This window comes from Neoarius graeffei, chromosome 2, assembly GCF_027579695.1.
Source record: "Neoarius graeffei isolate fNeoGra1 chromosome 2, fNeoGra1.pri, whole genome shotgun sequence".
Taxonomy (NCBI): domain Eukaryota; kingdom Metazoa; phylum Chordata; class Actinopteri; order Siluriformes; family Ariidae; genus Neoarius; species Neoarius graeffei.
The window spans coordinates 4,927,066-4,953,570 of NC_083570.1; the positions used below are offsets into that span (position 1 = coordinate 4,927,066).

At 41.7% G+C, this 26,505-nt stretch overlaps 2 protein-coding genes across 6 annotated transcripts in view; both read right to left on the minus strand.

Moving 5' to 3' along the window:
- Positions 1-4: 4 nt before the first annotated feature.
- LOC132877324 (uncharacterized) lies at positions 5-10,267 on the minus strand. 2 transcript variants are annotated; one of them, XR_009653020.1, is made up of 2 exons: positions 505-10,267; positions 5-415 (listed from the first exon to the last, which is right to left on the minus strand). XR_009653020.1 is itself a non-coding variant. In XM_060913580.1 (2 exons), the coding sequence occupies exon 2, from the start codon at positions 7,230-7,232 to the stop codon at positions 1,089-1,091; it is 6,144 nt and encodes a 2,047-aa protein (XP_060769563.1). In that variant the 5' UTR covers positions 7,233-8,050; positions 8,140-10,267; the 3' UTR covers positions 5-1,088. The 2 variants fall into 2 exon arrangements, 1 of the variants encoding a protein (XP_060769563.1); XM_060913580.1 differs by having other exon boundaries at positions 5-8,050; positions 8,140-10,267.
- A 3,084-nt stretch (positions 10,268-13,351) lies between these two features.
- The window catches only part of LOC132877345 (bone morphogenetic protein 6-like), a 35,527-nt gene continuing 22,373 nt past the window's right edge, over positions 13,352-26,505 (minus strand). Inside the window, exons 2-7 of one of the 4 annotated variants that reach the window (XM_060913584.1) lie at positions 24,918-25,207; positions 23,715-23,842; positions 22,441-22,545; positions 22,151-22,287; positions 21,393-21,588; positions 13,352-19,954 (exon numbers count right to left, since the gene is read on the minus strand). In XM_060913584.1, coding sequence (XP_060769567.1) covers positions 21,445-21,588; positions 22,151-22,287; positions 22,441-22,545; positions 23,715-23,842; positions 24,918-25,048 — 645 coding nt within the window. In that variant the 5' untranslated portion in view covers positions 25,049-25,207 and the 3' untranslated portion in view covers positions 13,352-19,954; positions 21,393-21,444. The other 3 variants (XM_060913585.1, XM_060913582.1, XM_060913583.1) reach the window with 3 other exon arrangements.

Genomic DNA, 26,505 nt, shown 5'->3' on the forward strand with positions numbered 1-26,505 from the left:
TTTTTCATGAACTTTGAACTGAACGCAACACGTTTTAATAAAGAACTTGAACGTGAATTTGTTCACATTATGTGTCATGAACGGCAGACATCACTGTAAATGAACGTTGGAATTTGTTTTCCCTTGATAACTCGAGTGGCATTTGTTTTCTCTTTTGAAACGCAACGAGAGAAAGTCTCCCCCTCCTGTATTCTCGCAGCCGGTGCCGCTCAAATCATGTATCACACCAGACAGAAATGGCTTTGACATTGTGTGCGCAATGCATTGCGGGGAACGTAGTGTCCGGCCGAGAATAGTTGAATAACATACTGGCTTCCGCACTACGTTACCCATTGTAGCTCCCCCAGTAACACGAGGAAACAGAGTTTTCGTTTAAACCACAGGGCGCTCTTTATTCTGCTTGGTCCCGTGAAAACTGACAATAACAAACAACAATTAAACTAATGCAGATCATGCTATACAAACATAGGTAATATTAACAACTATTTAGAGACATAAGCTTACCTCGCTGGCAGCTTGTTACCAAAAGGAGCTAGGTTCCTTGCACAAAAAGCTTCGTCATTCTTCAGAACATTTCTTCTCGAACAATATTCCAAACCTGGGTTCCATACAAACTTTAAATGTCCGTGTTACATTCTTCACGCAATGTTCATCAAATGCATCTCACAAACAATGCATAAAGTGTCCTTTAGTCCTGATATGCAAAAGACTGGATTACCGCCGTTTCTGAAGATATTCCCTTTGTTTTACGGTCATAAATTATGTCCCCCAGAGCGTAGCTCCAATAATAGGTTCCGCCCCAATACAAACACAACAAATACAACACAAAAAATATGGCGCACCATAAAAATCATGCCCCCAATAAAGAAATAAAATTACAAAACTAATTTATATATTAGAAATATTATTCATGCCATTTATGTAACTGATGACAGTTATACTCCCACCAAAATCTTCTGTGATTTTTACTTTCTTTATTCCTAATGTGAAGCTATATGAACTTATTTATAACCTTTTCTTCACTATTTTTAGATTTAACTACGGCTTGTAAGCTTATAATGACAGGATGAAAGTGTAACATCAAGCCTTTAATCTGCTTCCAGGAGTGTAACAGTCTTCTGGATAGGGCGTTCAAGGTAGGTAGGTTTGGAGGTACGTTTACCCCTGGAATCAAGAGTAGGATCACTGATCAAGAGCTTTAGCTTTCTCACTCTTCCATCCTTTCCTGGTAGCACTTCAGTGACTTTAGCCAACTTCCATTGACTGCGTGGGGCCATGTCATCCAGCATAAGAACAATGTCATTAACCTTTGCGTTTCTTTGTTCCTTGGTCCACTTCTGTCGATGCTGAAGATTCAAGAGATATTCCCTCTTCCATCGCAACCAGAAACTGTTGGCCAGGAACTGAACACGACGCCATCGCTTACGAAGATACAGATCTTCTCTGACAAATCGTCCAGGAGGTGGAGCGATTACTGTGGATTTCATGGTCAAAATGTGATTAGGTGTCAGGGGCTCAGGGCAAGAAGCATCACAGAGGTAATCAGTGGTTAAAGGCCTGCTGTTGATGACAGCCATAACTTCATACAAAAATGTCCTAAGAGAAGAACAGTCAAGTTGTCTGGATGACTGCTCCAAGATTGACGTTAAGACACTTCTGATGGTGCGGATTTGCCTTTCCCAAACTCCGCCCATATGACTTGAAGCTGGTGTATTCATGATAAACTCACATCCTTCTCCTCTGAACTTCTCTTCTTTCATTTCAGTTAATGCCTCAGCAAACTCTCTCCTTGCACCAACAAAGTTCGTACCTTGATCGCATCTTAACTGACGGATTGGCCCGCGAATGGAAATAGCAGCTCGAAGTGCATTAATGAAGGAGTCAGTGGAAAGATCATCAAGCATTTCAATGTGCACTGCTCTAGAAGCCATACAGGTAAGTAGAAGTCCATAGCGCTTGAGCTCTTTCCTTCCTTCTCTGACATAAAATGGCCCGAAACAATCCATCCCACAATAGGTGAAGGGAGGGGCCTCTTCTGTGCGCTCAACAGGAAGATCTGCCATCTTTTGTTGTTCTGGGGATCTTCTTAATTTCCTGCATTTGGTGCACTTGTAAATGTATGATGACACAGACTTGCTGCACCCAAGGATCCATATCCCATTAGCGCGGAGCTCGTTCATAGTCAAAGCACGTCCTTGATGGTGCACTCTCTCGTGATAATGCTTTATGAGGAGTGATGACAAGTAGCTGTCTCGAGGAAGAATCGCGGGATGCTTCACATGTGGATGGAGGGCTGCATGAGTCAAGCGCCCACCTACTCTGAGGACACCTTCCTCATCAAGAAATGGACTCAGTTTCTGCAGTTTGTTCATTACTTCGGTGCGCTCCCCGTTGCAATGTCTCAAGTACTGTATTTCTTGAGCAAAGCTATCCCTTTGTACCATCCTTATAAGCATTAACTCTGCTGCTCTTCTTTCCTCCAAAGTTGTGGCTTCACTTGACCTTTGCGGGAGTCCCTTGGCCTGTTTTACTCTGCGCGTCAGTCTAGCTACAGCTCTGACAAGTCTTGACCAGTCTGAGAACTTGTGTATACGATCCAGAAGTGAAACATCTTCGTTGGCTTGAGTGTTATGAGCATAAGCCTCTTTGACTTCAGGATCAGCACTTGAGATTTCTCCCACCATGGCATCTTCAGGAGGCAGCTCCTTTTGCCACAAAAATGCTGGGCCTGTGAACCAGTTGGAGACCTTGAGTTGCTGTGCTGCAAGACCCCTAGACGCATAGTCTGCAGGGTTGTCTTCAGAAGCCACATATCGCCATTGAGCAGGTTCTGTGCTTTGCTTGATGCGCTGCACTCGGTTAGCCACAAAGACATGAAACCTTCTGGCATCATTGTTGATATATCCAATGACTACTTTAGAATCAGTCCAAAAAAACTCATGCAAGAAGTCAATTTCAAGTTCCTTTTTCAGCAAGTCACTGATGCGAACAGCTGTGACTGCTGCTGAGAGCTCCAGTCTTGGTATAGTAGTGACCTTGGTAGGTGCAACTCTTGCCTTAGCCATGACCAAGGAACAGTGAACCTTTCCTGTTGTGCTCACTGCTCTAAGATATGAGCACACTCCATAGCCTGATGTACTGGCGTCAGAGAAATGGTGGAGCTCATAATGTTTGACAATGAAGCCTTTGGGAGTATAGCACCTTGAGATTGATATGTCAGCCAAGTGTATCAAGTCCATAAGCCAGGATTCCCACAATGGCTTGAGGTCTTCGGGTAAGACATCATCCCAGTCAAGCTTGCCTCGACACATTTGCTGCAGGATTTGTTTTCCTATCAAGATGTACGGGGCCACAAAGCCAAGTGGGTCATACAGTGAGGCAACTGTGGACAAGACCCCTCTTCTGGTAAGTGGATTGTCTTTTACTGCAACTTTGAACTGGAACTGATCGGAAGCCACGCACCACTGAACCCCAAGGGCTCGCTCTACTTGAGACCCTCCAAATGCCAGATCCAGGTCTTTGGTGCCTTCTGCACGTTCCTTTTCAGGGATTGTGTCCAGTACTTCCTTGCAATTTGAGACAAACTTGTGCAGATGGAGTTTTCCCATATTGCAGAGGTCTCTTGCTTCCTTGACTAATTGGATTGCCTGGTCTTTCGTTTCTGTGCTCGTTAGACCATCATCGACATAAAAGTTCCTCTGAATGAACCTGACTGTGTCCTGACTGACCGAACTGCATCCTGTGGCAGCAATGTGCTTAAGTCCAAAGTTGGCGCAGCCTGGTGAAGATGCTGCGCCAAACAGATGAACTTTCATGCGGTAGACGGAAGGCTGTGCCTCCAGGTTGCCACTATCCCACCAGAGGAATCTCAAATAGTCTTGGTCTTCCTTTTTGACATGAAACTGGTGGAACATGCGTTCAATGTCACACATGAGTGCCACCGGTCCTTTGCGGAAACGGCACAATACTCCCACTAACGTGTTTGTCAAGTCAGGACCAGTTAAAAGATGGTCGTTCAGGGAAGTCTGTTGAAACTTCGCAGCACAGTCAAAAACAACACGGATCTTGCCCGGCTTCTGTGGATGGTATACCCCATGGTGTGGGATGTACCAAACTGGGGTTTTGCACAGGTCTTGCTCCATGACCTTTTCTGCATCTCCACTCGTGATTGTTTCATTCATAAAGGCTGTGTAATCCTTGTAGTATTGCTGATTCCTTTTCAACTTTCTTTCCAGACACCTCAGACGATGCATGGCAGAGGACTTATTGTCAGGTAGGTTAGGCCTTTCTATCTTGAATGGTAATGGCATTTCATAATGCCCATCAGTCTTTAATCTGATGCCGTCCGCCATCTTGGCCAGAAATCTCAGATCTTCTTGAGATATTTGCCCATCATCTGTGCTTCTTTCAATGAAGTCAGATTCAAGAATGTTCATTATCTCCGAAGGTGACACAACTTCTTTGATTTGCGTTCTGTGGACAAAATGAACTTCACATGCAAGATCCGACAAGGGTTGGCATGGCGTCACCTGTTTCACAATGACATGATGACTGGCTCCAATCAAATCTCCACAGTCAACATGAGGGTTACCATAGCCAATCACACTCCAACCTAAGTCTGTCCTTATTGCAAAGGGTTGGTTTTCTCTTCCTGGCACTACCTGCCTTGGGACAAGAGCCTGCGGACAATTATATCCAATAAGCAGGCCAATATCGCAACCTTGCAGGGGGGCAATTTCATCTGATAAGTGTTCAAGGTGAGGCCATGCTTTTGCAGTGTTTGGTGTAGGGATATGATCTCGGTTTCCTGGGATGAATTCTCTGGAGTACGTTGCTGGTAGGGGAATTATTTTGTTTGAGTGGAACCCCCTCACTTGTAGACCTGTTAGTTTTTGACATGATATTCTAGTTTCCTTTGAAGCCATTGTTGACAGCTTTAGATGGACTGGCTCACTCTTAGCATGTAGAGCTTCAGCAGTTTCTTTAAGAATGAACGTCGTATCACTTTGAGTGTCAAGAAGTGCGTATATAAGAACCTCGTGATCTGGCTCATGAGCTGTTGACACCCACACTGGTATCACTGTGGAGGTATGAGTGCCACGGGCACTTTGTATGATTCTGTTAGACGTTGCTCTGCTTGACGCACTGTCTGCTATATCCTGGATGCCATCTTCTCTCTCTACCATTACAGTGTCGCCTCTTGGTGGGGGCCGTGCATCACTGCTACGGTTTTCATGGAGGCACGTAGGATGTTTTTTGTTACATTTTTCACAGGTCTTTCTCCTTTCACATTCCTTTGAGCGATGCCCTGGTTTCAAGCAACCAAAGCACAATCTATTTTCTTGAATATACTTGTGTCTTTCAGAAACCTCTCTTTCCATGAATTTTCGACAGTTGTCTAAACTGTGATTGGCCTTTTCACAGAGGACACAGCTGGCTGGCACAGCTTTGTCATCCGAATTGGTGGCTAGTGTCTTTCCTGCAGGGCTTCTGTTTCTCTGCACTCTGGCCCTCTCACCTTCACTTGGTTTTAGTGCATGCAAAGAAGTCACAGGATTGCATGCAATCTTGGCTTCACGTGTCAGAAATGCTACGAATTGGCTGAAAGTTGGGAATGTTTGGCTTTCTTCCTCCACTTCCATAACCTTTCTATTCCACCTTGAAGTCAACCAGTCTGGAAGTTTGATGAGCAACTTCTGATTTTCATTGCAGTCATTGAGCACATCTAGCCCTTTGATCTGTGACATGGCTGCCTCACAGCTTCGCAGGAAGTCCACAAATTCCTGTAGCTCTAAGCTATTCTTGGGGTTTAGTTTAGGCCATGTAGCTAGCCGATCTCTGAACGCCTTGGCAATAAGGAACGGATTTCCATATCTTTCTTCTAAAATGCTCCATGCGGAATGGTAGGCTGCCTCTGTACCTAGCATAAAGTAGCTCTCAATTGCTTTCTTGGCCGGTCCGCCAACGTACTTTCGCAAATAGTAAATCTTTTCTTGGCCTGGTATGTTCTTCCTATCAATGAGAGTTTGGAATGAGATTTTCCAGTCATTATACCGAAGAGGATCACCATTGAATACTACTGGCTCAGGTACAGGAAGTCTATTTGCCACTAAGGATTCTGCAAGTGCTCTTATAAGAGAAGTGGTGTCGTCTTCTCGCTTGACATTGCAAGTTGTTGAGTGGGTTACGGCTTGTGGATTGACTAATTGCTGCTTTGAGACATTCTGGGTTGTGACTTTTTTCTTTACCCTCACAGAACCACAGCTGTGCATTGGCTCACTTATCTCTTCATCTGAGCATATACTCTGTGCATACACCTCCTCCCGTGCCTTGGCAGCCTTCAGTTTCTTGACTGTCTCCAATCGTTCTATCTCTCTGCGCTTGGCTTCTAATGTCTGCCTTCTCTTCTCATTTTCAGCTTGTTGTTTCACACGTAACTGAGCAGCAGCAGCTTCTTGTTCTGCTTGAAGGCGTTTATCTTCAGCTTCAAGTCTTTGCAATTCTTTAAAATGATGCTCTTGCTCGTGAAGGACTTCTAACGTAGCTTCATTAGCAGCAGCTTCGGCTGCTGCATCTTGTCTCTTCAGTGATGACAGACTTGAGGATCTAAAGCTAATTACTGAACTGGCGTGGGAGCGATGCACAGATCTTGAGTGGCCAGAAATGATGCTCTGTGTGTCAGGCCTTAGCTTTAGAGACTTTGCACTTTTGAAATCTTCTTCTTGCTCATTTCTCACTAGACAGCCATTCGCAACTTCAATGATTTCCTTGGTTACTACTTCACAAGTGTCTATTCTACGACGCATGTCTTGTTGTGGTGTTTGGATATGACGTATGTCTTCATAAATCTGCTCTAACTTAGTTGAGGCCTTCCTTATCTCAACTACATGTTTCTGTAGCATGGCATTCGAATTACTGGTCTTAGACGATTGTTTGGCATCTTTAACGAGTGCCTTCCACTTTTCATAGTTTGAATTGAACCTGCGTTCCAGTCTTTTTATTTGCTCTTCCTGCAGTTCTTGGCCCTTCTCTGTCAACTTGCGGACTCTTCGGCCTTGCAGTACTTCTTGTGAGCAGTTGGGATTGGATGCCACGTTTTCAATCAAATATGAGTGTTCTGGCTCATCTAGCCTTACATCTTGTTCCTTGCCAGCATCTTCCTTGGTGGGTGTCTCTACGGTTTGTTTTACACTTTCTCTGTCATTCTCAATTACACTACCTGACACAGACATTTTAGTGAACCTATCTTAATCTTTATGAATTCAGAATGACATTTAAGTTAGAGAAAAAGAAGTAATATGTTCCTGGTTTTATGTCTCACTTTCTGCTTAAATCTCAGAGAACTGCAATAATTATTAAAAGGTAAAACCCTTTTAACTTAAAGTTAGGTTGTCAAAAGATTGAAATAACTAAATATATTAGCCTAAATTCAGCTTACTTAACATCAGGTCTTAATAATTAGTTTAAGATCAATAAGAGTGAACTTTACATTAAGTTTATCCAACCTTAAAGATATCTATTTAAATAAGCATTTGCAATAACTGTTAGGTTACTCATACACATTTCTGTGATCATACATAATGCTACAACCTGCCATTGTGGTATTGAAATGGTCTAAACCAAGGGACTATCATCAAACCAAAAGTTATTAACCAACAAAGAAAACATAGATTGACATAGATATGAACACTGTCCCTTTTAAATGTGAATTCAAACCCAAGAGTCTCTTGTTGTAGTCAAACACCATTCAAATGAATTCCTACAGAGCTCAAACCGAAGTCTCTGCAAAAGTCTGTTCAAAATGTTGAGCATACGCTAGCAAAACAATGGCACCTGCACCGTACTGCGGACGGCAAAGTAGCTCTCGTGCGTCGTCTCTCCGAAGAGGCGCTGACGAATACGAAGCGATGACGATGGCTTGCCGCTCGCTTCTCCACACGCCTTGGGTGTTGACATCCGAGTTTTCACTGTAGCTCCCCCAGTAACACGAGGAAACAGAGTTTTCGTTTAAACCACAGGGCGCTCTTTATTCTGCTTGGTCCCGTGAAAACTGACAATAACAAACAACAATTAAACTAATGCAGATCATGCTATACAAACATAGGTAATATTAACAACTATTTAGAGACATAAGCTTACCTCGCTGGCAGCTTGTTACCAAAAGGAGCTAGGTTCCTTGCACAAAAAGCTTCGTCATTCTTCAGAACATTTCTTCTCGAACAATATTCCAAACCTGGGTTCCATACAAACTTTAAATGTCCGTGTTACATTCTTCACGCAATGTTCATCAAATGCATCTCACAAACAATGCATAAAGTGTCCTTTAGTCCTGATATGCAAAAGACTGGATTACCGCCGTTTCTGAAGATATTCCCTTTGTTTTACGGTCATAAATTATGTCCCCCAGAGCGTAGCTCCAATAATAGGTTCCGCCCCAATACAAACACAACAAATACAACACAAAAAATATGGCGCACCATAAAAATCATGCCCCCAATAAAGAAATAAAATTACAAAACTAATTTATATATTAGAAATATTATTCATGCCATTTATGTAACTGATGACAGTTATACCCATGATGAATTGCAGCAGGGCGGGGTAGGCGTAGCAGGCAACGATGAGAGCGAGGAGGAAAATGGGCTGGAGCGAGAGAAGGAGTGTGTGAGAGACCAATGACGAGAGAGAGAGAAAGCGCTGCAATTTAAAAAAATGGCTAGTGGAAGTGATGGCACGGAGAGCACAGACACTGATTATGAACATTTAAGACAATTGTACACACTGTCACACCAAGACCCCGACGGCAAAAACCTTACCTTTCTGTGTAAGATATGTCCACCTGCTCAGAAAAAACAAATAAGGACTTCAACAACTTCGTTCTCGAATTTGAAACGACACATCGAGTTGAAGCACCCATCCAGCGTTAATGCATATATGCACGTCCTCGAGGGTCAAAAGGGAGGAAAGGCAAAGAAAACACCCTCCCCCTGCCAACCCCCCCAAACGCAAATTACACTGCCAGCTGCCTTCAAGAGGTCCGTGATCTCCCAGGAGCAGGTAGATAAACTGATTATCGACTACATTGTGGAAGATTTACAACCTCTAAGCAAAGTTGAGAAACCCTCGTTCATCAGACTAGTGACAGGTTTGCAACCAACCAGACATGTGCCTTCAAGAAAGCAAGTGCAGGGACTGCTGAACAGAGAATTTATGGAGGTTATTAATAAATTAAAAAGTGAACTTGCCGAGCTTGATTTTGTTTGCACAACAGCTGATTGCTGGTCAGCTGTCAACAAGGGATTCATGGGCATTACAGTTCATTACAGTTCATTGTGTGTGTGTGTGTGTGTGTGGGTCAGTTTTCAGTTTGTACCAGTGTAACCATGTTCCTGTTTTGAACAGATAGACCACGTCCCCAACACTGAATAGAAATGGTCACCAAATACTGTTTGAAAGTTACCTAAAGTTAACCTAGTTGCATTACGTTGCATTAAGTTATCTTACAGTTACATCTTAAAATCACTCTATCAACCATAAAGATATGCAGTTTCCTTAAAAATAGTTTTTTGTGCCTTTGAGCATCTTGTAACAGTTTTGCCTTCATTGCCTTCATTCAAGAGTTTTGCTCATTTCATACACACACACACACACACACACACACACATTATATAATATATATCAAATAATTTATATATCTATATATTAAACTATATATTATTTACTTCTTTAATTAAATGCTGGTATATTTCATTGCACTAAGTATAGAACTGGTCTACCTTGTCTGTACTGTTGCAAGTTTCATCACCTGGTAAAAAACCCACAATTGCAGTGTCATGAGCAAATGTCTACAGTAGGGCTTTGACCTTGGCCCAAAAATCATATTCGAAGTTCGTTTGGAAATTAATCTAGACATTCGAATAGTATTCGAACTTTTATTAATTATATTATTCTTAAATGCCTCACTAACACCTCGGCATCAAAATTAAATATGATATTCAGTCCACCAGGGGGCAGTGTTCAGTCAATGTCAATAAGATTACGTGCAGGAAATATGAAATATTCAGGCGTGTTTTTACAACCACTACTAATGAAACGTGCAGTGTCGTAGTATACCGGCTGACACTTTTAACATTACATAATCCACAAACTTCGTCGTTTGTCCGTTGCCTTTGTGTGAAACGCTGTTCCTTCGGTTTCCTGGTTGCTTGTACTGATGAAAGCCTCTAAACCAGGGGTGTCAAACCTGATCCATAAAGGGCCTTGTGGCTGCAGGTTTTCATTCCAGCCATGCAGCAGCACACCTGACTTGGCTCATTCAATCAACTGAACTGTCTTCACACAGTCAAATACTTGCAGCCACACCCACCCTTGATTAAAGGGTGGGTGTGTCAGTTGATTGAATAAGCCAAATCAGGGTGCTGCTGCATGGCTGGAATGAAAACCTGCAGCCACACGGCCCTTTATGGATCAGGTTTGACACCCCTGCTCTAAACTGTAGCCTCACTGACAATCAAAGGGGAACGTTTACAAAATGAGCAGGTGCTGCTAGGCCTACACCTAATCTGTGAGTTTATAACACTGCCGTTCCGAGCCCATTCGTGTTGGCTTTTGAGAATGTTTGTTTTGAATGAGACCGGTGTCAGCTGTCATGTCACTGCTTCCTGCTCGCGTCTCTGATTCACAATTCAAACAAACACGGACACGATATGTTATAAGATCACAGATTAGTTTTACGTGCTCACTTCGTTAACTTATGAACTTCATGGTATGTAAATTCCACCATGTGTAGGATAAGTAATTTAGGCCTATAGGCTACTTGCGCAAGTAAGCTAATAATTTATTTTTATTTTTTTTAGCAACTATCCAAAGTTGACAAAAATAACAGCACATGAAAGCATTACTGCGCAGTGTCGCATAGTCTACGTTAGTAATTTCATTTATGTTATAACATCAGGTGTACAAAAACCAACCAAATATCTGCAGAAAAAAAACAAACACCGATATTTTCAGAAGAAAAGTCACATTTTATATTGCATTTAATCACATCAGCAGTTACATTACACTTCATTTATTGTAGGCCTATGTTGTACTTAATAAAGTCAGACTCTGTCCAATCTCGCAAAAATGACTGACTTCTGATGAGGAAATGAAAAATATTAGAGTTAATATTAGGAATTAGAGTGTCTATCTTCACCTGCCGGCGTATCACAGCCCCCTCTCGCAGCCCCCTCTCACCTTCTAGCGCTCCCGCGTGCAATGTCTTCAAGTGGGCCCTCAAGTTTGAAGTTGTTGATTGATAGGCCAATTTGTTTCCACATATTTTACAGGTAACCTTTTTTTTATCGCATTCTCCATCTTTTTTTTCGAATCCAAAATAGCACCACGCATCACTTTTTAAATTCTCCGGAGTGCAAATCTCCAACGTGCTAGCATCAGACTCCATTGTTCAATGCCTGCCAGCTTGACGCTAATGTCTACAGGTGCCCAGATAAGACAAAAGACAATGACCTTCGCGATTCACATAAATTCCACAGACGTTAAAAAAAAAAAAAAACCTGCGACCTGAACTGAAAACGTTTACAACCACATTCACAAAAATAAAAGAATTATGCCTAATGATACCATATACAGGTTCGAATATTTAGAGCTGCCTAATATTCGTTCGAACATCACTTTTTTTTCACAACATTCGAATTGTATTCGAATATCGAAGTTCGAAGTCAAAGCCCTAGTCTACAGTGAAGAGTTTCAGAGAACGTATAGTGATTTTCTAGCTCGTGGTCTGAAAAATGTTTTTATTTTCATATCTCACCAAAAAGTAAAATGAACTGAACTTTGAACTAGTTCAGAATTAAAATTGTGAACTTTGAATGTGAACTGTTCACTTTGAGCATGTATGAACTGAACTTGAACTAGTTCAGAAAAGGTGTGAACTGGCACAACACTGGTTTTCAGCCCCAATTTTCACTCCACACACATAATTTTCTCAAAAGTAGTAGCCACACTTGTCCTGATTCACACAATGTGTCTACCTACACTAGGGGTGGGCAATTATTTTTTCCATGGGGCCACATGAGAAACAGAAAATTTTGTGGAGGGCCGGACCAAAAGGCTGAACTAAATTCTGCATAATATTAATTGTATTTCTTTATATAAAGCAATAAATAACATTGTTCTTACAAACTGCTAAGACTGGTAAGAGTATGGAAAAAACGAGGTTGCCTTACAAAAAAATGTCATTTATTCCATCAAATTTCCCAAAACAATGGTTAACAAAATGTGAACGTTTGTACCATTTTTTTTCAGTCACATTCACCCCAAAACACAATAAAAGATATCACAATATTGTCTTTCTACTCCAAATATCAAGCAAGATACATCATATTATAATAATGATACCCACATTTGTAGTCTAATCACCTCATTTGGTGCTTTTCGCCGGAGATCGGCTCCGGCGCCTGCTGGTGACGTCACACGATGTGATTGGCTGGACCGTTTGAAGGATGACGTACAAGTTTGTGGTTGGTCTGGACAAATTACGGAAGTAGTTATCGCGCGATTAGGTTTCGTGGGATTTCATGTCATTTTCATGTCGCGTGCATTGCATTTTTGTTGAACACAACTTCAAAATAAAAGCAATGTACATTCAGTCCATGCATGAGGTAAAATTAGAAAATACGTTTATTTTGTAATTTCTCATTAACTTTATGCGGGCCGGTCAGAATGAACCAAAGGGCCGGATGCGGCCCGCGGGCCGTAAAATGCCCAGGTCTGACCTACACGATAGGACTTGCAGTTTTTGAATGAGAAGCCTGAAAGTGAGGAGAGGACAGGCGCGCTGCCCCATAGACTGCCATTATAAACTTGGCAGAAAAGTCACTCGTTTTTAACTCGCTCTAGTGGCCTCGTTTTTTACAATACAGACAAAAAAATTACATCAGTGTGTTCAGGAGATCCTTGTGGCACTCACTGTGAAAGAATTTTGTGAATATCTCCTTCCGTTTTCATGTAAATCCCCATTGTTTGGAGGGAGCGCACTGAGAAAATCCTGCGCTCTGTGTGACACTCTGCTCGTTCTCTCACACACACAGAAAGGCCAGGCTGCTCGCGGGCTTCAGTCTGATTGACGTGTCAGTATCCAATCATTTTGAGGTGGTACCTTGATATGATTGGATGACGTTTTTCCTTTATTTTACACTGTAGACTGGATTAAAATATTTCGTTTTGGGATCAAACCTTCTATTGTACTGCTTGCAACATGGGTGTGAGGAGCTTTTCAAGCAATATGGTAAAAAATACTCCTGAAAAAAATCTCATACCCCACCTTTAAGCAAAAAACCGCCCAACAACGTTTTTTCACATGAAAACATTTAATATTTGAATAAACGTGCGTTTAAAAGCATTTACAGTATTAAATGTATTAGCCCAAATGTAAAATGGTATTTTATCACAGATAGATGACAGTGACACAGAACACATACATGTCAACCTTTGGTCAATCAAACCTGTATAACCAACCCCCAAAATCCGTATTTCCCTTATAAAATCCGTATAAGATGCAAATTAAAATAATTTACCTAAAATTTGAATGATAATTAACAATGATATATCCCAGTTACTTTTATTAATAACAATAAACCTTCAGAATGAATACAAAGCTCCAATGTTTGACAAAAACACAAAGTGTTATCAGCGTAGTTACGAAGGAAATACTTCGTTGTTTGGAGACAGGTTTCACCGAGCGGCTATTATGCGCGAGACTTCATATTAGCCACGAAGTCAGAAAAATCTGTTCGTAAAATTACGTTATAATGGCCAAACACAATGAAAAGTATTTTTCCAGTCTCACCTGTGAAAGGTAATCCCATGTGATCTCGTTTGGACGGTAAACCTGTTGGTACAGTTAAACGCAGCACATGAATGAGGCATCTTTATTCTCGGCTACTGTAGCTATACCAGAGACGGCTGAAGAATCTCCACTTTGCCCCATCCAATATGGCGGCAAGGATGACGTATGATTCTACGCAGAAGGCGGCATCTATGTTTATATGTCAATGACTTCCCGGTTGGCGGGATTCTCGCAATGCGGTGTGCGCATGATCAAAAGTGGAACGAAGTCTCGCTACCACAAGATAACGCGCGATTTAATAAGACTCTTTACTGGCTGTCTGTGGTGTACAGTACGTTTGTAAATGTTATGCGTTCTTTTATCATCGTGGGAATTGATTATAGCTCTAAATAAATATTGAAGTTTTTTTTAAAGAATCCGTATAACTTTATTTATATGCCCATATACTACGTTTATTGAATCAAATCCGTATAAAATACGGACATTCCGTATAGGTTGACATGTATGAGAACATGTGAAAAACATACACTCACGACATAGGCCCACTCATTCCCAGGTTTGAGTGTTGAAACCACAATCTCACAACAATCAGGATAGAAAAAAAAACTAGCTATATAAGCACATGTAACGTAGCCTATAGTATATGGCTTTTTACATTAATTAATTAAAAGGCATTATGGCATTAATGAATGAATCAGATATTGTAACTGGCCATAAGTTTTCTTTACGCATAAACACAGGCTATAATTCAGAACAAAAACAGCGCATTAGGCCTACCATCTTCTTTACGCATAAACACAGGCTACATATTCAGAACAGCACATTACCATCATCATCAGCTGTTACTCGTACATCGAAGAATTAAACCTCTCCAACAGCTGCTGGGGAGGTCTGAAGGTAGCGGACGTCCATCCATTCCTGGACAGGCCGGAGCGGACCTCCATGAGACTGGACAGGAGAGAGAGTCCCATATGATTTCTTGTATTGTCTTTCAAGAGCGCAACTTGGGAAAATGCTCTCTCGATGTGCGCATTGGATATGGGCAAAGACAGCAGTCGGATGGCACCCAATGCAAGATCTTGAAAACATGCATTCCCCCCTGCGTCTTTGAACGCTTTGATCTCCATCCAAAACGTGTCAATGGCCTGGTCGCCTGAAAAAGCAGCTGATGTGACATTTCTCCACTGGCACTCCAAGGTGTCAACGGCGCACATGAAAAACTCCATCGGTAACTCCCTCACCCTTGGTCTGTCCATGGTGGACATAACTGACTTAGGGGAGAGCAGCTCCATTTGCCGCAGCATATCCAGTGAGTCAGTTAAGCGCATTTGGTATTGCACCAAAAGTTCTTTGATGAACGCAAAGCACCACGCGGAGATGGTTTCTTTCATTTCAGGAGGCAGTGCGCTCGCGCTGAGCTCTTCCTGAAATGTGGTGCCAAGGTCAGCGTCTTGAGGTGAGAGGTATCTGCGTGGTCTTTAAGGTCGCTTAGTTGAGCTCGGATCTCACTTTTGCAGTACTTGCACCGTGCCTTGGACAGATCTTGCAGGACAGGTGCAATCCATGCTTTCAAAGCCTCGTCAGATTCTCACTCCTTTCGATAATGTTTTTTATATTTTCCCCACTCGGACGACATGCTGGCTAGTTTAAAAATACTTGCGTAGCTGCGCTTAGCTGTAACTATAGAAACGTTCTAAAATGTATCATTTTTATCTCACGTAGGCTGCCTCCATATGGTGGCCATATCGGTCGCCTGCTGTGTGTGATTGTGTGTATATGGATAGGAACACAATTTATTTGATTTGTTTATTTATTGAATAAAATGTATGGCTGGCGTGAGAACAAAACCCCCCGCCCAAACTTCTTGAAAGCAGCCCAAATTTTATTTGCCCGCCCAAGGCTTTTTCTGCCCGTCTGAGGCAGTCAAAAGACGCCCAATTGGGCGGGCACCCGCCCAATCTGGCAACACTGCTCGTGGTGCTTCTTTCAAGCTCCCTCCTACAAAACTTTACCCAGGAGATTCTTCAAAATAAAAGGAAATACTTAAAATTTGCACATTTGTGTCTTTTTAAATCTTTTTAGCGTATTTATTACACTCTACTCTTTTATCAACTATTTTAACCTTTATGAAATATCCTTTCCACACTTTTAATCACATTTTTAACCAACCAATGAACATATTAAACTATTTATTATTTATTATCTCTTTATGGATAGTGATTTTTTTAACAGGGTTACATGTTGATTTGACAATTTGTTGATTTCGCATTGTTTATGCAGTAATTGTTTGTTAGTAATTACCAGTCATACACACCGCCTAGTGGCCAGTGTTAGTAATTACCAGTCTCACACCGCCTAGTGGCCAGTGTTAGTAATTACCAGTCACACACCACCTAGTGGCCAGTGTTAGTAATTACCAGTTACATACCGCCTAGTGGCCAGTGTTAATAATTACCAGTCACACACCGCCTAGTGGCCAGTGTTAGTAATTACAGTCACACACCGCCTAATGGCCAGTGTTAGTAATTACCAGTCACACACCGCCTAGTGGTCAGAGTTAGTAATTACCAGTCATACACACCGCATAGTCAAGACTGTGAACGGCGTGCATAGACAAGAAGTATTTCATAAACATATGAGATTAAAATGGTTTTCGTTGTTTACTATCTAGTGAAATGCAAACTGAATATATAATAGTATGTCTGCTATTTTAATTTATCTTACGAAATATAATCAGTCAATGCAGTCAGTGATTGAACTGTGTGCAAATGATGCTTGCTGCAGTACCGTTGGCATTTTCAATCGGTTTCGTACTGGTAGCCGAGCGCTCAGATTTTAACCTGGGTGCCATGATTCAGCCAATGCCACCAAATCACAGTCGGCATGAGCTGCAGTTTTATGGAAGCGGCACGCTCCCGGTTGCCGTGGCTCAGCCGATGCTCAGTCAGACGGAGCCAATTAAAGACCTGGCCCAATTGCGGTTGCCACTATTCAGCCGATGGCGCTGGAGGTTTTACGGAAGTGGCCCGATTCTCATTGCTACTTGGGTAGTGATAAGTATTACAAATTAAGCTACACACACACACACACACACACCCCTGGTGAGGAAATGAAAAAAATTAAAAAGAACAAAAAAAAAATCACACTGATCATAAAAAAATTAAAAGTTAAAAAAGAAAGTTATGTTGAGTATGAAAACTCTTGTTCATTACATTTCATTTCATAATTGCAACCACGTGTTGTATTCATTGTTGCAAAACTTGTTCTGTAAATAGTTCGTTTGCTGTCGTGATCAAAACCATCGATCTAAAGCTCAATGCTGATGCTGTCCTGTAAATAATTTTCTAATCAGCAATAAATATAACAATTTCTGATCAACCCATATCAACTGCATGCTTAAAATAACATACTGGTTAAAGCCCCGCCCATTTCAAGACAACCAGCCCCACTTCCGGGTTAAATCCAGCCCACTTCTGGGTTAAATCCCGCCCACTTCATGGTACGGATACAGATACAGATAATTCATATGGTTTACAGATAATGCTGTACTCGCTCATCCCTAGTTAATACATTGCCCATTCCGCAATTGTATCAAGGCATTTAAAGTCATCTGTGTCCTCTCAGATTGAGTCCAACGAAACTGAAACTGGAATGGACCTCAGTAAAAATCAGTCTCAGGTTCCAGAAGATATTGATATTAGTTCATTGTACATGAGGAATCTGTGCCTGTTTTACATGCAACTCCAGGCAAAGTACCTGGTTCCATCATCAACTATTTAAATGATTGTTGAAGAAATTAATGGCCTGAATGCCATTTGTCATCAGTACACAAAAGACAAGATTAAAGGGACACTTAGAGCTAATAGTAACATGTCAGATGCTGAGCTTGATTCAGTTTTTCAGAATCTCCAGGAAACTGATTTGCATGCTGCATGTAGCTCTCATCTCTCCACTGAACATACCAGGAGGCAGTATTTTGAGAGGAACTTTGCCTATGTGCACCCAGAAAATGTTTACCTGGGCACCAATGAACATAGAAGAGACTGTTATGCACAATACATACCCTTGCATGACACTTTAAGAGCCATTCTAAAAGATCCTGTTGTGTGGGAAGAGTGTGTGGAGTCTCAAAATCGTCCTGTTTCTGATATCATCTTAAGTGATATTTGTGATGGCTCTGTCTTCAAATCCAAAGACTTGTCTCTACAAGCAGGTGGCGTAGTCCTGAAACTGATTTTGTATCAGGATGTGTTTGAAGTTGTGAACCCACTTGGGTCATCCAGGAGAAAACAAACTTGTCGGAGTATACTTCACACTCGCTGACTTTAAGCCATTCCATCATTCCAGTATTGACAATATGCAGTTAGGACTGTTGTGCAAAGAGAGAGACTTTAAATCCTTTGGTCAGGACACAGTGTTATCGAGATTGTTGTCAGACCTGAGACAACTTGAAGAACATGGACTCGTGACACCTTCTGGTCATGTGGTTTGAGCAACCATAATATCTATTGCAGGTGACAATTAGGGGTCACACTGCATTGGTGGCTACACTCAGAATTTCAGCACCTCCAAGTACTTCTGCAGGTATTGTGAGGTACAAAGAGACCAACTTGAGAGTGTGAGTCAGAGCTTTCCTGTACAAACAGTTGATAACTACAAAGAAGCAGTGCAGTTATTGCAGGAGAGTGATGTGAATCATGTCAAAGGCATAATTTGTGACTCCATCTTCAACACTCTGAAATATTTCCATGTATGTCAGCCAGGCCTTCCTCCATGCATAGGGCATGACTTGTTTGAGGGAGTTGTAGCCTATGGCTTAGCCATTTACCTGCGCTACTTCATAAAAGTCAAACATTGGCTCACATACTCTCAGTTGAACAGGAGAATCACACAATTTGCCTACAAGGACTCAGATTCCAGCTCATCTCCTTGTCAGGTGAATGAAAAGGCCAAAACAGTAGGTGGCCAAGCAGCTCAGAACTGGTGTCTCCTTAGACTCCTGCCTGTCATTATTGGTGACAAAGTTGATCCTTGTAACCCAGTGTGGCAACTCGTGATCACTTTGAAAGAACTTGTGGAACTAGTGTGTGCACCCAAGATCACCACTGCCCAGGTAGCTTACCTCAACATTGTTGTGGTTGAATATCTGGAAACAAGAAAAGCAGCGTTTCCTTCTGACCATCTAAAACCCAAGCACCACTATCTTCTCCATAATGCATCATTGATCCTCAAACTGGGCCCCCTAATACAGCTATGGACAATGAGATTTGAAAGTAAACACTCGTACTTTAAGAGGTGCATAAGGAGGATTCAAAACTTTAAGAATATATGCCAGTCACTCGCAAACCAGCACCAACTCCTCCAAACAACCCTCTGCTCAAACTCCTTTTTTGCACCAGTGTTGAAATAAAAAAACTCAACTCCATATCATGCTCACCTGTACAGTGATGCAGTGCGCAATGCAGTCGAAGCACACGTTTCCAGAACCGGATTCTCTGTCCACCGAGGTTGACTTTAAAGGCACCCTTTACAAAAAAGGATCTTTTCTCTGCCTAAAACGTGAGTCTGATGAGTCGATCACGTTTGGTCAGATTGAGCTCATTTTGATTAAAGATGACAAAAAGGTTTGCTTTCTGGTGACACCATACACTTCATTGTATTTCTCAGCATATGGACTCTATGAAGTCAAACAAGCAGCTGAGGATATGCAGTGCGTGAGTGCAGAACACTGCCTGGATTTCTATCCATTGCCTCTGTACAGTCTGAATGGACATAAAGTAATATCTCTTAAACACAGTGTTGTTGATCAGTAGGGGTGAACTAAACTGAGCGAAAATTATTCTTCAGGTATCCCGGAAGCTAACGAAAATAGTTGGACCATTTTCTGTCTTTATCCCCTCTTGTAGTCATGGATGAATGGGTGAGCGACCTAACCTCATCCCTCAGTTCTGTCTTCAGCCAAGAGGATTCTATACAGCGAGTAGTGGAGGTTATCAAAACTATTGGAGTCTGTTCAGCTGAGGACCTGAAGTATGTGGAGGCAGATGACCTTGCAACCAGCAGAAATCCCTCTCTGAAGCCAATAGAAATCAGAAAGCTTATGGCCTGCATTAAAAGTAAATAAAACAATAGCTGTGAGCAGCTGATAAATATTCACATTTTCATATATAGTATACAGTTATAAGCAACAAGTATGACATCTTTCAGATATTTTACCAAGGGTTTTGCTAGGGGTTTTTGGTGTATACAGTTTGTGCGTAGCATGCACCTTAGATTGTTGTGCACTTTAATGGGGGGAAAAAGAATCACGATTTGGAAGACTAAAGTGCCCATTAGGGCTTTAAATTTTATACCAAGATGGTGAAAAAGATGAAAATCAAGGTTGTTAAAAATGACTGTTAATTTGTAGGCCTGGGAAGATATGCTTATTATGGATGCTGTGATGATACTTGGGTGTCGATTTGATTCATAAGAGAGAGTTAATTGAAAGAATAGAAAAGTCTCAGTTGCCACTATATTTTGTGCCAAACTAATCACTGGTGTCCTTTTTCCATGAAAACACAATATGAAACTTAACTGGCAATTAAGATGATTGAGATATGGTCTGCAGCCTCTTTATTTTAAAACTGCATTAATTAATTGATTGATGGATGGATGGATGGATGGATGGATGGATGGATGGATGGATGGATGGATGGATGGATGGATGGATGGATGGATGGATGGATGGATGGATGGATGGATGGATGGATGGATGGATGGATGGATGGATGGATGGATGGATGGATGGATGGAATATTGTCCTGTATGAGAATAACAAAATAGAACAAAATAAGAGGTGGCAGAGTGCTCCACTATTATTAATGTTAACATAGGTTTTATCTCCAGCAATGCAGAGATTTACTATTACAGTTTAACCTTGACTCAAAGTACACGAATGTTCAGCGATAGGCCAGAATGTTCTTAAATATATTGACTCAAAATAAAGCCCGTGGAGGAGTGACGGTGAATATGACTGAATATAGACTTTTATCAGTGTCACAGGTGCAGATCTTAGTGATCAGACATGACTTGTGGTCTGTTAGTCAGTGCTGCATTAATATTTATAATGAAGTGGACTTGTTTAACGTTAAAAATAGGAAAGCTCCAAAAAGTGATGTTGTGTAAGACTCGCTAGGACACAATGGATTTGCTGAAGGGCCTGAGAGCTGCTGGGATTTTGGATCCTAATATTAGATTTTTAATCATAACATTTACTTATTAGGATATGAAACAAGATTTTGGTTCATTTAACGCTCTGACCCGAACCCTAGCCTTTTGGAAATAAACCCTTCGATGAACATCTGCTTGGTTTTATTCTTGCCGAGTGTAGCCGGTCATCAGCGTGTTCTAAACACCTCGGGAATCAACAATATTTACAGTGTTCTTTATGAAAAACCTCCCAACAGAACAAAATCGGTGAGTAAAGATGCAAAAGTGGTGTGGTTGCTTTTATAAATGCACAATGTCCCGAACGCTACGTAACGATGATGCGGTGACAGACCTGTGTGACATAAAGAGGTAGGGGGAGGCGTTTGTACTCTTGGTGTTGTTTATCACAGTTGAAGGGCCTGGGTGTCATCACCATGGCGACAGCCACACGTGCGGGTCAGGGGGACGGAGCTGAGAATGAGGGTGCTTGTTTCATCCATGTACAGGAAGGGCACAAGGTCAAGTGAGGTCACCTTGCAGCACGGCTTCTGCAGGAGAACCAGTACGAAAACATCATCAATATCAACATCGTCACTTTATCCTTGGCAGGTGAAAATATGTTAAATGTTGGTGTATTTGTGTCATATTTTACTTATTACTAATGCATTAATATGACTTGATAAGATATTTTTGCAGTGCATAAAGCTGGACGGATTCACTCGGCTGGATTATCTTCCAAAAATCTGCAAGCTCAAATATGATTTGTTTACACAAATCAGCCTACAGTGTCACCTAGTTCCCATGTAAATATCACAAGGTCACCTGTCCCCTTTAACTAACCATCTATATTCAAACTTTTCTTTTTTTAATGCTATTTTTTCCCCAACGTGCCGAGAAATACAGCCACCTTACAAAGAAAAAAATCATACTCTTCTGTAAGACACATTTCCTCCAGCATTCAGGTCACACACTAAAGATCTTCCCTGACAAACAAAAAGTTCAAAGCAGTTGAGTGTTTTTGCTCTCCTGGCTCTCAACACCACGTAGCAGGAACTCCGTATTCGGTCATTTACTGTTGTGCCTTTTCTGATGGTTTGGAACAGAACTGACCTGTGAGGGAGGATCCAGAGCTGGTGGATCATCATTTCTGCAATTAAACATGCGCTGATTCTGCTGGGACACGCACACACTGCACTGGACGAAGGTGAAGCTGTCTGGGTAAATGATCCACTGATCCCAGCCCAGATCTGAGATATATAAAGGAGTAAGCACCATATTACAACATGCTAAGATAAGGGATTAGGAACAGTTCATAAGTGACATTTTGTAAGGGAATTAAATTTAAAATTCTTAAATGATGCATCTTGTGATACACATCATTAACTTTAACATTAATGAACCTTTTATGAAAACCTGGGAGGCAAACTTGCAACATTGGAGCTGTGTTGAATTCCCAGAACTGGATGATGATGATAAGGATGATGATGATGATGGTTGTGTGTTGTCTATAAGAAAAAAAAAAAGCACAGAATGAATAAAATATGTTCAATCACCAGCTTTGTTCCTGAAGATCTGCCTTCCTCACTATGAGGTTCAGTTCTGCAGATCTGTGCTATCTGGATCAGATGTGCTGGGTGTGTTTACAGGACTGGGAATGAAATCTGCTGAGTTAGTGCTCACTGATGTATAGAATTTTATTCACAGCTTTACTTACTAGCTGCCTGTTGCTCGCAGCGGTTCCCAAAGTGTGGTGCGCGCACCCCCGGGGGTGCGCGAGCTGCCACTAGGGGGTGCGCAAGATAAAAAATGTAATGGCGATTTTTAACTCTTCTACGCCGTAACGGTTCTGCAGTAGTTTGTGGTTTCATTCATTCATTCATTTGCGATGCTCAACTGGTTGAAATCGGCGAAACTAAATGCGCCACCACAAATCAGGGATGAAGGAGGAGAAACCCCAACAGATAGGGAGGAATCCACCCACCCACCGTCTGTCTGTCTCTCTCTGTCTCTCTCGCTGCAGACTGAGCCGTCAGCGCTGCACTTCACAATCAGATGGATCCTCTTCTTTATCTGTTCCTGATATGCTCCTTAAATTGTTGTATCTCTTTAAAATACATATGTTCATAATTATCATTGCTATTTTTACTGTTATTATATGTTAACTTTTTTGCAAATTAAATTCATTCTCAATTCATTTTCATAACCTTGTAATGACAGGGTTGTGCTGCTAGTGTTTTAAACACGGATGAAAATCATATATTTCCCCCATATCTGGCTGGTAGACTACATGCCTCGATGTGATCTTCCTTTGTAATGAATTTGCGCATTTACCGTGTTGCAACGTTTTAAAACTGTTACATTTCAATCAAATTCTATCTAATTCAAATACGAGAGCGCATAATATGTTAATGTGATTCGATGTTCTCATTCGAGCAGGACGTGCTGTAAGAAAGTTTTGGTGGGTTTTTTTTTCCACTTTTGTGGTTTCCTGCAGGTGTGGCAAACGATGTTTGTTATCTTTTTAGCACGATCAAAGATGCTGCCTTTATAAGAAAGCGTGTGTTTTTTGAAACTGGGGAACTGGGGGTGCGTCAACCTGGTTGGAGTATAGAAGGGGGTGCGCGGCCAAAAAAGTTTGGGAACCGCTGATCTATAGTGTCTGAGTTGCTGGTGCCTTTGAAAACATTTATCCAGCGCTCTCGAATCTCAGCCATTCCAGGAACGGACATGTGAGGCTCGGTCTGCAGATTCAAAGAATCCAGTATGGTCTTGCGGATGCTCTGAAGTGGATCTCCCAGGCATCTGAGAACACAAAGCCATCATATTTAGCATACATCTGGTTTATGAAATGCAAGGATGGATTTTAATATCAGAGTTAATACTGTCACCTGGTAGAATAAGGCTTGTGTGATAATATTTTATTATTTCCACAACAGACTGGCCATGAAACGGTAAGTAGTACAAACAAAGGGGGGTATTATCTCTTTTGTAACTCATTACATTCATTTACATGCTTTTCACACATCCATTTTCTAGAGGAGACAAAAAAACACTCAAATAATTAAAGATCGTGTTTGCTATAGAATCGAATCAAATCTATAAGCATTATGACCTGTGAAGCACTTTTATTATTGGGGTAAAAAGGCAGGCTTTCAAAAAAAAATTTCACTGGAGTAATTCATTACTGATGTATTTAGGTCATGCTCCGATCCTCGCAATAACTAATAAATAGGTGTGTGTGAGGGCAGGATGGTATTTCATGCCAAACTTGGAGGTGGAGTGTGAAGCTTGTCTCTGCAAGCAGATTCATACTGCTCATTCCATGAAAGAGCAGCACGCAACAGGATTCCAATTATGGGTCAGAACAGGTTCTCCCATTAAAGCACCTCATACAGATTGCTGGCTCATAAGCCATTACAAAACAAAGTAAAAAAAAAAAAGCTTGGCCTTGACTCCAGGCTTGCGGCCTAAACCCACATTAAAACTGTAAATCTATTCCTCCGTGAGCGTGCTAACAAGTTTAACGATTTAAAGCAAAACGCAACACAGTTGCAAAGATTTCAGCATTACTTACAAAATAGAAGACGAAGATGCTGGAGAACCTGTAGGCCAAGATTTGTGTCTGCATGCATGAAGTTATGATTATATCCGAATTAAGAAGCACGCTACCAAACAACAATTATTAAGTATGCCTAACTTCGCTGTAAGCATTTCTACGCCAATTTAAATGGTATTGTATGAACCACAAGAAAGAGCAAAACCTTGTCAGCCAAACGGTTCATCTCAATAAAAAAAACTGCAGCACTGATCGTCTCGAATATCTGTCAATGTAAGCTCAAGAGAACATTTGTAAAGAGTAAAGATGTACAATGCTAACCTATTTGTCCTGATAATTGGAGGAGATTGAGCATCCATCGGTTCTTCTGGTGAAGGATGGAGAACTGCTGAAGAAACTTTTCCTGGATGACAAGCAACCAGCAGAAATGGCACAATAAGCAGCAGGGACATGTCTGTTTATCAAGGAGTCTGCAGTTTGGAAAAATGTGGCTATGCTTTGACTCGGTCCAACACTGAGTAAGGAGATGCTTTCTCTCGGGCTACTATGTCCAGTAGGAGCACGCTGGAGGGAAGGAAATAGCTGTTGTGTCCGCCGTTCCTGGTCACGACCTGGGAGCAATAGAATCAAGGATAAACAAATGCATTTAAGCTATCATATCCGCCATCAATTATTTCTATATGTAGCTGTAACGTAACATCTGATGCACAGAAATCAGCAATCAAGATCTATTAGCTAAGAGAGCACTAAGAGCACTTGCTTTGTACATAAGCAGTACATTTAATTAACTGTTTAATTGCCTAATATCACAAGGCATTATGGTATATAAGTCCAGCATAAGCTCTTCAGCCTCAAGCGGATTATATTTTACAGGGAGTTCTACATCAATGGAGCACTTGCATGTGACGTCACAGCCGATCCAGATTGTGACAGACGCCATCTTGTCGGTCAAACACCACATTTCCGCCTTCTACTTCTGGTTCTACTTCTGCTTTTACTTCTACCTTTTCTTCTGGAAAACCCTACTATATACAATTCTACTACAACGGCTGCGGCTACAAGCTCTCCCTACCTGTGCACGTTTTTTATGTTTTTTGTGTGTATTTTTGCGTGTTGTTCGTCTGTACAGGACTTCAATATCCACTACAACCGTATGGACTTACTGGACATTGGTTTCCAGCAGAAAATGACGGTTTGTAGCTTTCCATCGCATGCACAACATTCCGGACGAGATAGTGAGACCAGCGGGGTCTCCGTGGATTGTTATCAGGTCTGGCAGGCGAAGGAGGCGGCGTCGGGAGCTGAAGCAAAAGCGAGGCTGCAGGCAGAGCCGGCCTGTTGACTAAGCTCAGAAAACAACCACTCAAATCTCCACTACTAAGCCTCTATCTCTCGCCTAAGAGGGGGTGAATTTCTGTAAAGATAACTGTCCAGAGATTTATAAGCATGCAGTGCTTCACCACTGAACAGCGAGTGAAAGTTGATGAGGTAATTATACACGTCCGGGTATTCCGCTGGCAGTTCAAAATCCACTGACACGGTCGTGAAAACTCCGTCCGGTAAGCCATAAGGGTCACTAATCTGTAGATCGTTTATTTTAGACATATATCTAGTTATCTATTCATTAGAAAAATGAGCCGTGTAGTCCGTCGGTTGAAATTGATCCATTCTGTACACCAGTGCAGCAGTATTCAGCTGTGTTTTTTACTGACAAGATGGCGGCTGTGTACTTTCCAGGCACGTGACTGCAAGATCTCTATAGCTATATATAGCTACCAAGTCTTTCTCACCCCCAGTCTGTCTGTCTCTCTCACCCCCTCTGTCTGTCTCTCTCACCCCCCGTCTGTCTCTCTCACCCCCCTCTGACTGTCTCACCCACCCTCTGACTGTCTCTCTCACCCCCTCTGTC

Coding starts and splice junctions, on each gene's coding strand:
- LOC132877324 (XM_060913580.1), bottom strand. CDS start 7,232: ATGTCTGTGTCAGGTAGTGTAATTGAGAATGACAGAGAAAGTGTAAAA.